General features: G+C 50.7%; 1 protein-coding gene and 1 long non-coding RNA gene across 8 annotated transcripts in view; one reads left to right on the forward strand and one right to left on the reverse strand.

Annotated features, from left to right (window-relative positions):
* The first annotated feature begins 1,303 nt into the window (after positions 1-1,303).
* LOC132366006 (uncharacterized) lies at positions 1,304-7,126 on the forward strand. The gene is made up of 3 exons (XR_009503329.1): positions 1,304-1,333; positions 6,088-6,138; positions 6,362-7,126. It is a non-coding gene; the product is annotated as an uncharacterized LOC132366006 (long non-coding RNA).
* The window catches only part of SSBP3 (single stranded DNA binding protein 3), a 162,829-nt gene continuing 154,157 nt past the window's right edge, over positions 3,577-12,248 (reverse strand). For 3 of the 7 annotated variants that reach the window (XM_059923182.1, XM_059923209.1, XM_059923201.1), the window contains 5 exons: positions 9,934-9,999; positions 5,581-5,659; positions 5,315-5,343; positions 5,099-5,200; positions 3,577-4,248 (listed from right to left, as the gene is read on the reverse strand). In XM_059923182.1, the coding sequence (XP_059779165.1) occupies positions 4,219-4,248; positions 5,099-5,200; positions 5,315-5,343; positions 5,581-5,659; positions 9,934-9,999 (306 nt within the window). In that variant the 3' untranslated portion in view covers positions 3,577-4,218. Of the gene's footprint in view, positions 4,249-5,098; positions 5,201-5,314; positions 5,344-5,580; positions 5,660-5,782; positions 5,837-9,933; positions 10,000-12,248 lie in introns of those variants that run through there. The other 4 variants (XM_059923190.1, XM_059923235.1, XM_059923217.1 and 1 more) reach the window with 2 other exon arrangements.

Raw genomic sequence — 12,248 nt, forward strand, 5'->3', positions numbered from 1 at the left:
CCCATAAATATGTGAACGGATGGATGGAAGAGTTTAAGGATGCTCAGAAGTGAGTAAGTTAGATCTTTGTGGTATTGGAAGGGCTGAGATGGACGCAGGAAACCAAGGTGGTAGCTGAATGTCCAGGTAACAGATGCCAAAGACTGGGGCTCCATAGACACCTGGGAATGGAGAGGAGAGTGCCAGCGCAGGGCAGGATGGACCCTCTTTCAGCACCCCCTCGCTTGGTCTGGTCTTCTGTTTCCAGCGCTCCCACCCAGTGAGCCCAGGGGAGCTCCAGCTCCACTCAGTTCAGGGCAGAGCTCTCCCAGAAGCCTGGGATGTACTCTGGGCTCAGGCCCCTGGAGTCTGTGGAATCCTCAAGGGACAGCAGAGGCTGGGAGTCAGAGATTCCCCAGGGTCACCCAGGGCATCAGGCTGAATGGCCCCAGCTGAGCCCAAACTGGAGTCCTGCTCTGGCTCTGTGCCTTGGTAGTTGCTGACCCACCCCTTCCAAGCCCCCTCCACACACACACACACCTGTCCCCTGCCCCAGGCAGGCCCCGCCGGCATCAGCTAGTTTGCCTCAAGGCTCTCCTTTTCTGGATCCAGGGAGGGGTGCCCAGCCAGGAAGGACAGGGCCCTCACTTCGACCCCAAGGCTGGCTGGTCACTATAATTAGGCCCTTGTGGGTAGTGATGAGTAGTAGGAAAGCAGCTGCTGAGCTGGGGCCTTTGGCCTGGCTTGTCCACTCCTGCCCAAGTTTCAGTGATGGGCTAAAGCCCTCCTCTGTGAAAGCATAGGAATGACACCCACCTTCTGCCTCTCACTCCGAGACCCTCATCCTGGCTGCAGAACCTGGATCTGGCCCGGCCCTGCTCAGTCAGGCCTGGACAGGACAGGGTGGTGAAAACACTGGGGGTAACAGGAGCCTGTCCTCTCAAAGACCTCTTGCTGAGAAGGCCGACCCCAAACCAGCCCTCATCAGGGCCATGAGTGTGGCAAAGGCAACTCTGGGGGTGCTGGGGGGAATCACAGGCTGAGGGGTGTGTTAGGGTGCCCGGTGTTCGAACCCCGCCCCCAGCAGAGGTGGGCAGTGAGGCCCACAGCAGGCTCTCATTACAGGCTGGGGGCCCTTTCCTTCCTCTCTGCAGGGACCCCTGTGACCTGGGCTCCCTTCTCCAGGCCACTGCTCCCACCTGCGCCTGAGGCCTGCTCTGGGGAGCACAGGGGCAGCGAGGGTGTGGAGTGGATGCTTGCCCGTCATCTCCACCTTCTTTGCTCAGCGCTGGGCTGGCACGTGGCAGATGCTCAGTGCTGGTGAACGAACACCTCTTCAGGAATGTCAGTGCAGGTCAGTAACAGCCTGCGTCTCCTCATGTGTCCAACAGTGATGTTTTCCCAGTAGTTCAAAGGCGTCTGTGCTGAGGAAGAGCCTAGGAAGCCTTATTCCCCGATGAGGACGGAAGGACAAATGGAATTTTCTAGGCCCTCCCAGCTAATCATCACACCCATTTAGATGCTCCCCAAAAGAGTAATACCACCAACAGCTAACACTGCTGCTCTTACTGCTTAAAAGGCACTGTTCTAAACACTTTACAAATGTCAACTTATCCTCACAACCACCACATGATAGGTAAATCGTTATCCCCATTTTATACATGAGGAAACTGAGGACAGAGGTTATGAACTAACTTGCTCAGGGCCACACAGATCCTGCAGGATCTGAAACTGGTCCCTTCAGACCTTGTAAAGGCGGGCTAAAGCCACACTTTGCTCAGACATCGTGTGTTTCCCTCCCCTCCTGCTGCGGGCCTGGCCCCAGAGCTCCAGGGAGGCAGAAAGTTCTACTTTCTAAATGTTGTTCAAATCAGCATCCACAGCTGCTAACTTGGTGGGCTCGCAGTAGTTCTTGCCTAGACGGCGGCTGGGACCGGGTCTCCCCGCATCTGTCCAGCCCGACCCAACCATCTTCCAGGATGCGGCTAGTACCGTTTTCAAAAATTCAAGTCAAAGTGTGCCACTCTTCAAATCTTTCAAGGGCCCCCTGTTGCCTTGGAGGTGAAAAAATAAAACTCAATGCCCCTGTGGCCCGGCACCCTAGGACCTGTGAAGCAAATTCCACCTGAAGGGAGAAAGCAGGGCGTGGCTGCAGCCCATGGGGCCAGCCTAGCCGATGCTGACTCTCCACTGAAAACAGCACACCGGGAACCTTATCCAGAAAAATATACTCTGGCAAACCAAAATGCGTTTGCGAGATGAGAAACCGCAACTGCCTTTTAGAATGTCCCTGAATATTTGAAGTGAGACAATGCCCAACCCATCTTCCCCAACTCTCCACAGAAGATTAATATACCCAGGAAAAGAAGGCCGACTCCTGAAACAGCACAAACCAAAATCTTGCCCTGCACCAGGAACAAAAATTCTGCCCAACCAGTTGCCTGGCATTTTGTAATCAGTATAATGAACTCCAACCCACGTTCCCCCGAAACATGTCAGGAAGGGCTGCGGAAAAAAGATGTCCCTTTAATAAAACGTTATCAACATATATCGTACACAAACTACAATGTATCATAATTACTTTTTTTTCCTCTCTTAATTCAGAACCAGACTACAAGGTAAGAAAAAACACAGAAACAGCTACAATGTTCCCAATAATCCGCACAAGGTCTTTTTTCAGGCAGATGATATCTCACATAATATGATATACATGGATCAGAAAGGGAGGGACGAAAACAAAGACCAGCTACAGGGGAGGAGGAGGAGGAGGAGGGATGTAAATGTACAAAGAATTCTGGTGTCTTCAGGGCAAGACACAGAGGTTTCGATGGGGGGTGGTGAGGTGAGGGAGGCCACAAGTCACCCCTCCTGGGAGGGGACAGGCTCCACTGTCGCATTTGTCGGTTTTTGAAAATAAAAACAGGACCGGAAACAGCACATCTGTTTGGTTGCTGGCGTCCCCCCCTGCCCCCCATAGCTATTCCAAAGTCTCTCTGTCCAGTTCCAAGCACACACAGAGCAATTCTGGTCAATATCCCATTTTTGAAAAAGAAGAATCAAGAGGGAAAAAAAAGAAAACCCAAACTCCAGCCCTCCACTGCCTGCACACACAAGGAGGACGATTCGAGGGATGAGAACGTGGAGGTCACAGTTTCCATGTCCCAGGTCATAGCCATCCTGTCGGGGCGGCCTCCCCCACTCCGCTCCAGGCCACCACCCCGCTGGCAGGATTCTCACTGGGAAGACTGGGGTGGGGGCTGAGGAGGGGGCTGGAGGGCGGGACGCTGGGCGGGGAGAGGTCCAGAAGAGAGAGGAAGCAGTCCTGGGAACACAGTGCATGCCACTGGGTCGCAGCATGGCTCCGCTGGGGCGGGATCCTGAAAGCGGTCGGTGGTCTGGCCCCTCCGGCCACGTAATGGGGGAGGGGGTCTGGGGTCGAAGCTGTGCAGCTGCTGTTGCCACCTCGCCAGGAGACCAAGCAGAAACAAGACAGGTTCCTGCCCTTCCCTTGCCCGTCAGCACAAACCAAAAACCCCAAGTGGAAAAGGGTGACTCCTTTTTTCTTTCCCAAAAAGGCCGTTTGAAAGAAACCACCGATTGTAAACTGCCCAGTTTATTATAATTATTATTATTATTTTTAGATGGCTACAAAGACAGGTGAGATCTCACACCTAGACTAGCTTTCCTGGTGGAAGGGCTTGGGTACAGACAGACAACAGGGCTTGGGTTTTTGTTTTTTGTTTTTCGTTTTTCGCTTTTTTTTTGTCCTTTTTTTTTTTTTTTTTTAAAGAAGAAAGCAAAGAGGTTGATTGGGGTCGGGGGGGGCTTGCTAGAAGCTTCCATTTTTAAAAATTTTTCCCCCAAAAAACCCCCCTGAAAACAAATTAAAAAAATCCCAACAACGGTAAAACCCCAAACAAAAAACAACAAAAATGTGTCATGTACATAAAAGGTCCTTTTGGGAAAGGGCAAGGGGTGGGATTTTTCTGGTCATTGACTTGAAATATATTTTTGAGTTTTGTCCTTCATGTTTTATGGAATAAAAAGTTCGGCCTTTTTATTGCATGAAACTAAAATTGAGAAAGGTTGGGGGAGGGGAGGGGGAGGGTTGAGGGGGAGCAGGAGATGCCCCTCCCCCAGCTCCTGGGTAATGACACCTCACTTCTTCTTGCATAATTTCTGGCATCTTCCCGCCTGCAATGCCGGCTCTCTCAGCGTCTCAGAGAAGAGGAGGGGGGATCACACACTCATCGTCATGCTTGGAGAATACTGGAAGGGGAGAAACAGAGAAGGGGGGTCATGAGGGCCAGGGTGTGGGAGAGCCCTGTGGAGGTCTGACTGCACAGAGCTGGACTGGGCCTGTGTGGGGGTGGCTGGGCTGAGACACCCATGATGGCACTGGGTGGGCAGGGGGCCAGCAGTAGGGACTTAGGAGCCACCTCTCGGCACCAGCCTGTGTCCCTGACTCCTCTCCCCTGGCCCCTTTCCCTCTCCAAATCACCCCTTCTTTCCAAGCAAAGCAGCAGCAGCCCCTGCCCTCCCCTCATGGGGCCACCGACTGCAGAGAACTGGGGTCTGACGAGCTGGAGCACAGACAGGGTGCCCTGGGGTGGGAGCCGGCCTGGGGTTCTCAAAAGCTGCTTAACCATGACATCGTTTCCTCAGATGAGACTGTAAATAGAGGCCCAGTGTGAAAAAGCAGACGGCCAGCTCCTCTGCACCGAGACCCCGGGAAGTCACTGGTTGCGTGAGACTCCCTCCCCAGGACAGGAGGAAATAGACTGGGACAGAGACCCAGTGGGCCAGAGCCCAGGGCTCGGCCAGCCACGTCAGCTTCTTCAGTGCTGGAGGCGCTGCGCCTCCATGTGGATGCTTCGGGAAGGTCAGATTCAGGTAGCAGGGGTCAGCGCCACGCAGTGGGGGAGGGGGGGTGGGGGAGGTGAGGGCTCTGCACTTTGTGTGGAAAGATAACCGAGGTGAAAGGCCCACGACACAGCTGCCAGGACACTGGCCCAGCAGGCAGGTCTTGGCCAGGAGACTCTGAAACTTAAATCAACAGGCCCCAGGGGATACGGTGAGGACCCAGGGGTGAAATGAGGGTGGTGGCAGGCACACTTACATTGTCGTTCTGGAAGGAGTGGAGGAAGTTCCCTCCTAGCTCACCATCGTCTCGAGGGGTGCCTGGAGGATTGCTAATGCCACTTATGTTGTTAGGAGAATTCTGCAGAGAGAGCAGAGGAGGTAAGCCCCCGTGCCCCCAGCAACCTGCCCCCCAGATGGGGGAAAGGCTTTCTGGGTGGTGTTGTCAGGGAGGAGACATGGAATACACACTCACTTTTGGAAGTCCATCTATGTCACCTGACCCTGAAAGGAAGAAAGAATCCAGTTCAGTTTCTTGCCCACCCTTCTGTGCAGGGGCCTCCAAACCCTTCCACCCAAGCCCAAACATCTCTGCAAAGAGGATCTTCTACTTAGGCAACATCTTCCTCTTGGGATCTTCCTGTGGGGACAGGGCCTAGTGGAGCCAGGAGCCAAGGCAGAGAAGGCTTCCCGGGAGGGTCGGGCAGGGGGCAGCATGATGAGGTCAGGGCGCTGACTCACCTAACGAGCCGTTCATGTGGTGTGGCTCCATGCCACCCATGCCCCCCATCGGGCCGTCCGAGCCTGGACCCATCGGGAACTGTGGGAGAAGCACAGAGCGTGGCAGCTGAGTGGGCCCTCGGCTCGGCCGCAGCCCTCGCGGGGCTCCCACGCCCAGCTGCATCCCCGGGGAGCTTCCATTCTGGCGGGGTCACTCTCACACACTCAGGCATTTAATTTAACACCAGGAGGCCGGAGCCGGTGCCTCCCCTCGGCCCTAGGAATTGTGCAAGGCAGAAGGGCTCACTCCTATGCACCACGGGAGGAAACAAACCCGGAGAGAGAGAGGGACTGGCCCAAGGCCACCCAGAGACAGCTCTCAAACCAGGCCTGCTGGATCCCATCCCGGGCTCTTTCCATCCCTGGGGCAGCGTGCGGGGCTCGCCAGTGAGAACCTCACACAGACTGAGTGACCAACTGCCAGGCCAGGAAACAAAAACATTAGTGCTTTTCCTCCCCATTTTACAGATGAGGAAACTGAAGCACACAGTGGACCATGCTTTGCCCACGATCTCCCAGGTAGGAGAGATGGAGGAGCTGGGGCTGGACCGCGGGCAGCCTGGCCCTGGAACCATCACACTAGCCTCCTCCAGGCTCTTCCTCAGAAACGTGTGGGGAGCTGGGGCGTGGGTGGCAGGACTTCTCTCACTGGGACTGTGTCGGGGAGCTCACTAATGAGCAGAACTGACGGTGCAGACAAACCAGACACCAGACGTGTAATCCGCTCTACCCGCCTCCTCAGGTCTGTCTGGAACTAACCCCCCCATCTCAGCAAAGCAGCAACCAAAGGCCAGAGGTCACATTACATGGCCACCAAGGGATGGCTGAGCCCACTCTGGAGAGCCAAGGCCCAGGGATACAGACTGGATGCCAGGGTGGACAGGGGACAGAAGTGGCAGAATGGAGGCCTGTGCCGGGCAGTAAGGACACAGAGCTGAGTCACACCTGGGCCTCAGTCTGAAGGAGCACAGCCACGGACACCCAACTTCCCCACAGGATGCTGAGATCCAAAGAGAGCTGCAGACAAAGCACGGGTGCAGCTTCAGAAAAAGGCACTGGGGAAAGGGCAGAGAAATCAGAACAGACTGCATGGAGGAGGAGGCAGAGCGCCAAAATAATCGAGGGATAGAATCTGGACAGACAGAGATGGACCATGGCCTTGTTCTCAGCAGGGGTCCTGCCTGAGCAGAAGTAACAGGCCTCCTAGCAAGTGGCAGCACGGAGTGGCCGGAGCAGGAACTGACGTGACTAGACTGCAGGGGAGGGGCTGGGGCACCAGCCGCTTCCTCACCCCGCCGCCCACTCACACACCCCGTGGGGGCAGGAGGATCCTTGCCTCCCCAGTGGCCTCCCAGGGCCACTCGCAGGCTTTCGGGCACATTTTGCCATCTGGCCACCAATTTCATGCTTATGAACCCAAGTGATAGGAGGATGAGGGTGACCAACTTTTTAAGGAGCCAAACCCAGACACAGTCATACCAGACCAAAAGAATCCCAAAATGTGATAATAAACAATTATGCACATGCGTTATTACTGTAACATATATATTTAAAAAACAGGTATCTTAAATTACATATTATGTGTATTTTCATTATTCTTTTTAACAGTTTTATTGAGATATAATTCACATACCATACAACTGACCCATTTAACATATGCAATTCAGTGGTTGTTAGTGTATTTAGAGTTGTGCAACCACCACCACCATCAATTTTAGGACGTTTTCATCACCTGCATCCATTAGCAGTCACTCCCCATCCCCCCCCTTGAATCCCCAGGCCCACTCAACCAAATTTATTCTCTGTCTCTACAGATTTAGCTATTCTAGACACTTCATACAAACAGAATTATATGTGACCTTTGTGGCTGGCTTCTTTCACTTAGCAAAATGTCTTCAAGGTTCATCCATGTTGTAGCATGTGTCATGTACTTCATTCCTTCTTATGGCCAAGTAACATTCCACTGTATGTATATACCACATTTAATTACTCATTCATCAGTCAAGGGGCAGTTAGGTTGTTTCCACTTTTTGGCTATTGTGACTAATGCTCCTGTGAACATCTGTGTACAATTATTGTGTGGACATGCTTTCATTTCTCTGGGGTAGATACCTATGAGTGGAATTGCAGGGTCACAGGGTAACTGCTTAACCTTTCGAAGAACTGCCAGACTCTTCCACAGCATCTGCACCACTTCATGTTCCACATTCCCACCAGCTACGTATGAGGGTTCCAATTTCTTCCCATCCTTGCCAACACTGCTCATTATCTGTCTTTCTGATTCTAGCCATCCTAGTGGATGTGAAGTGGTATCTCATTGTAGTTTTCATTTGCTTTTCCCTAATAACTGACGCTGAGCATCTTTTCATGTGCTTATTGGCTATTTGTACACCTTTGGAGAAATGTCTATTCAGATCCTTGGCCCATTTGCTTTTAAATTTATTTTTTGGCTGCGTCGGGTCTTAGTTGCGGCATGTGGATCTTCCGTCGTGGCGTGTGGGCTTCTAGTTATGGTACGCAGGCTCTTCTCTAGTTGTGGCACGTGGGTTTCTCTCCAGTTGTGGGGCGCAGGGTCCAGAGCGCGTGGGCTCTGTAGTCGCGGCATGCGGGCTCTGTAGTTGTGGTGTGTGGGCTTAGTTGCCTTGTGGCATGTGGGACCTTAGTTCCCCAACCAGGGATCAAATGGGCATCCCCTGCATTGCAAGTTGGATTCTTAACCACTGGACCACCAGGGAAGTCCCCTTGGGCCATTTTTAAGTTGGTTTGTTTTTTTATTATTGAGTTTTAAGAGTTCTTTACATATTCTGGATTCAAGTCCCTTACCAGACATATGACTTGCAAATATTTTCTGTGGGTTGTCTTTTTACCTTCTTGACAGTGTCCTTTGAAGCACGAGTTTTAAATTTTAATGAAGTCTAGTGCAGCTACTTTTTTCTTTTGTCACTTGTGCTTCTGGTGTTGTAGCTAAGAAGGCTTTGCTAACCCACGTCACAACGATTTACTCCTGCATTTTCTTCTAAGTGTTTGATAGTTTTAGCTCTGACATTTAGGCCTAGGGTCTACACTGAGTTAATTTTTGTGTATGTTGTAAGGAAGCAGTCCAACTTCATTCGTCTGCACGTGGATATCCAGTTGTCCCAGCACCGCTTCTTTATTCTGTATTTACTTTTCTGTTACTTAAATGCTATTAATTAAAGAACAGCTGAACTAGTTAATAGGGGCAAACAGTAGGAGGACTAGTTAAACAAATGACGTGTGGAAAAAACACAACACTTTTATAATATTTCTGTCTTCTGACACAGTAAATTATTTTAACTCTTTACTGGATATTTAAATGTTGTAGGCTATATTACTGTGTATTTATTGAACACACACGTAAGATTTTTTCAAAAGAGAACCTAAATACAATAAGACTGATTAAACAGATACTACCTATATTTAGTTTCTAAGAACTGACTTTTTTTCTGTCCTGTATCACAATAGGATATTTTTGCTCTGCCTTTTTTTTTTTTTTTTAAGATTTTAAAAAAGGTTTTATGTACAAAAAGCTAGCAGTTTCTTTCATTGGGTAGATGTCTTGGATAATCCATTCAAGGAAGATCATTCAGTCCCATATCCTCTGTGTACTGATGGGAACACTGGTGGCACCTCCTGGGCCACGTTTCTGGACCAGACCATGCCAGTGTGAGAAGACATGGCCAAAGCAAGAGCCTGGCCGATTTTTTTTTTTTGTGGCGGGGGTGGTGTCCATTAGAGCTGCTGGGGACCCGTCTTGCTTTCAGGGGTCCAACAGGGCAAATGGCGCTTGCTTTTCCACTAATACTTCCCTGAATTGCCTGCAGGCTCTCGGGCATCCTTCTTTCCTTTTATGTAGTGGCAAAACTGAATACAGGGTCAAATGGAAAATGCACTGACGTGCTGCTCTTCTCTTATCAAGCCCTGGTGTCAGTACAACGTGGTAACACCAGACTATCCTCTCCACAAACACGTCTGCACGGACTTCCCTGGACACGGGTTCAATCCCTCGTCTGGGAAGATCCCACATGCTGCGGAGCAACTAAGCCCATGCGCCACAACTACCGAGCCTGCGCTCTAGAGCCCGCAAGCCACAACTACTGAAGCCTGTGCGCCTAGAGCCCATGCTGCGCAACAAGAGGAGCCACCGCAAGGGGAAGCCCGCGCACCACAACGAAGAGTAGCCCCTGCTTGCTGCAACTAGAGAAAGCCCGTACGCAGCAACAAAGACCCAAAGCAGCCAAAAGAACAAAACAAAAAAAACAAGTCTGCACATAGAGTGCTTAGGATTTTGCTTACGTGCACAGGTTTTTGGATCTGTAGGAATCGCTTCCAGCTCTCCAAAGATGTCCAACCACTTTGTATCTACAGGCGGGTTTTGGAAGATCAGCTGCTTGTCAGTCAGGCCCTTTTCATCTAGAAGCTCATCAGATGGGCTATACCTGCCTACGATGTCCATCATTTCTAAACATTTCGCGCACACTGGATATCATTATCGATTAAACCTCTCTTTCTTAGGGAAACTGGTTTTAAAGCACAAAGGTAATCTGAACTTGTGAGATCTAAGTTGGATTCTAAATAAGTTACAGTTTTAATAAAGAAATTGGGAAAGTCCTAAGTTGGCTGCCCTTACCGGTAACACTTTTGAGTCCTCAAGCAGCCTCACTTCCAAAGGTGAGCCATTACTTTGGCTGTATGAGGCTTTATCACAACCCCCCACGAATCGGAACAGCTCAAGTGCCGTCCACTCAGCCTCATCTAGGCTCCTCATGGCCTCTTTAAAGATTATCAAACAGTTCTGGAGAAGCAGCAACTACATTTCTATTTTACTGTAATTCCTTTCTGCATTCTCATCTCGTCATATTTCCAAATCAGAGAAGAGCATCACAGCAGGCTGACATTTTAACATCTTCTCTGTGGCCAGCAACAATGACAGCCATCTGTGGGCGTGTGTCCAAGGCTCTCTCCATTCCTATAAACTCAAAAATCTCACTAAGTGCTTCTGCACGTTTTGAGCAAATTGACAAAGTGACCAAAACGTTTCATTTTGAAAGCTGGATTATCACAGGTAAGCAAATCTCCCCCCTTGACAGCAGTGTCGGGGACAAGGTGTGTGGGGCATTTAGTAGGTAAGAAGTTTATAGACTAAATGAAACTTGCCAAATTAACTGCACTGTCTGCCAAATATGCAGATAAACGAGCAAAGTCTGGTTTGCATTTGGACAAGAAGAACAACAATCTTTTATTTGTTTTCTGCAGTTTCATTAACATCTTCTTTGTAGAAATCAAGATTATGATTTGAAGCTCCAGTTTTCAAGTCAAAGTACCTAAAAGCTGGGGAGACTGTTTTGTTGCCATGGTGTGATGAATCATGTGATATGATGAAGGAAGCTCCCTGATTTTCTTGAAGATGCAATAGAATCAGCTGCACACTGTAAAGGACCAACACACTTGTCATCAAAATTCCCCCTTCTGTTCACCCACAGGACTTAGTTGCAGCCTCTGAGTCAGGAAATGTAACCTTCTCAGTTCATGGAGTCATCTCAGTTCGTGGACCAACATGGCGATGGTGTTCATTCAAGGGCCAATAGTGTTCATGCCCCGGCCAATGTGGCAGCTGCTGTAACAGCACTGAGCACTGGTGTCTCTTTGGAGGACGCACAAAACTTTTGATTGATTTAGAAGGATGTGCCTGTCTCGTCCCAGACTGTGCAGTTCTGTCTACAATGCGCTCTCCCACCCTTTCTCCACCCACACCCCTTCTCATCTTTTCGGTACACTTGCCAGTATGTTCCGTTTTGGTTATTTGCCTCCCTGACCCAGTTGTGTGTGTCCTCACACCTGTCATTAAAATTCATTCAGCCCCCCTTTTTTTTTTTTTGGAGGTGTCGGGGTCACGCTGGTGCTGGTGGTCTCATCGTTCTCATTTTCATTATCTGAGCTCTTAGAAAACATGATCGTGATACTCACAATGTGAAAAATGAAAACTGCACTATCTTGACACAAACAGTTGAGCCGCAAGCAGAGTCAAAGGTGGACTCCGCCAGGGCCCGGATGCAGCGCGCTTGAGCCGTACCCCTCGGAATGATGCAACACGGATGATCCACCATTGAGAGCCACAGACCACGACTGCGGGCATCTGTGCTCAGGAAAATATGGTGCCGGCAACCATGGGAAGTGGGGAGTCTATGCCACTTTCGTGTGCTCAGTCATGTCTTTAGGGCCCCCATATGGGTCTTAACACTTTTCTGCCCAACCTGCATCCATTGCCAAAACCCAGGATTTTTGTGTCCTGGGAAGTCATCTCCCAGGACACAGGGCTTTCAGTGCTGAAACCCAAATGGCTGGCCACCCTAGGGAGAAACAGGGGCTATGGGAGACGCTGGCTGCCCGGGAGAGGCGGACAGATGGTGGTGGGGCAACGGCTGAGGAGCCAGGTTCCCACACTTCTCAGTCCCAGGACCCCGGGTAAGGTCCCTCTCGGCACCCCTAGGAGGCAGGCCAATGACCCTCACCCAGAGGCTGCTGGAGGACGAAACACGCCCAGCGGCCAGCATAGGGCAGTCCATAATCAGGGTTTAACACATGGGGTGATTCAGGAGGCACATCAGGAA

This window comes from Balaenoptera ricei, chromosome 1, assembly GCF_028023285.1.
Source record: "Balaenoptera ricei isolate mBalRic1 chromosome 1, mBalRic1.hap2, whole genome shotgun sequence".
Classification (NCBI taxonomy): Eukaryota; Metazoa; Chordata; class Mammalia; order Artiodactyla; family Balaenopteridae; genus Balaenoptera; species Balaenoptera ricei.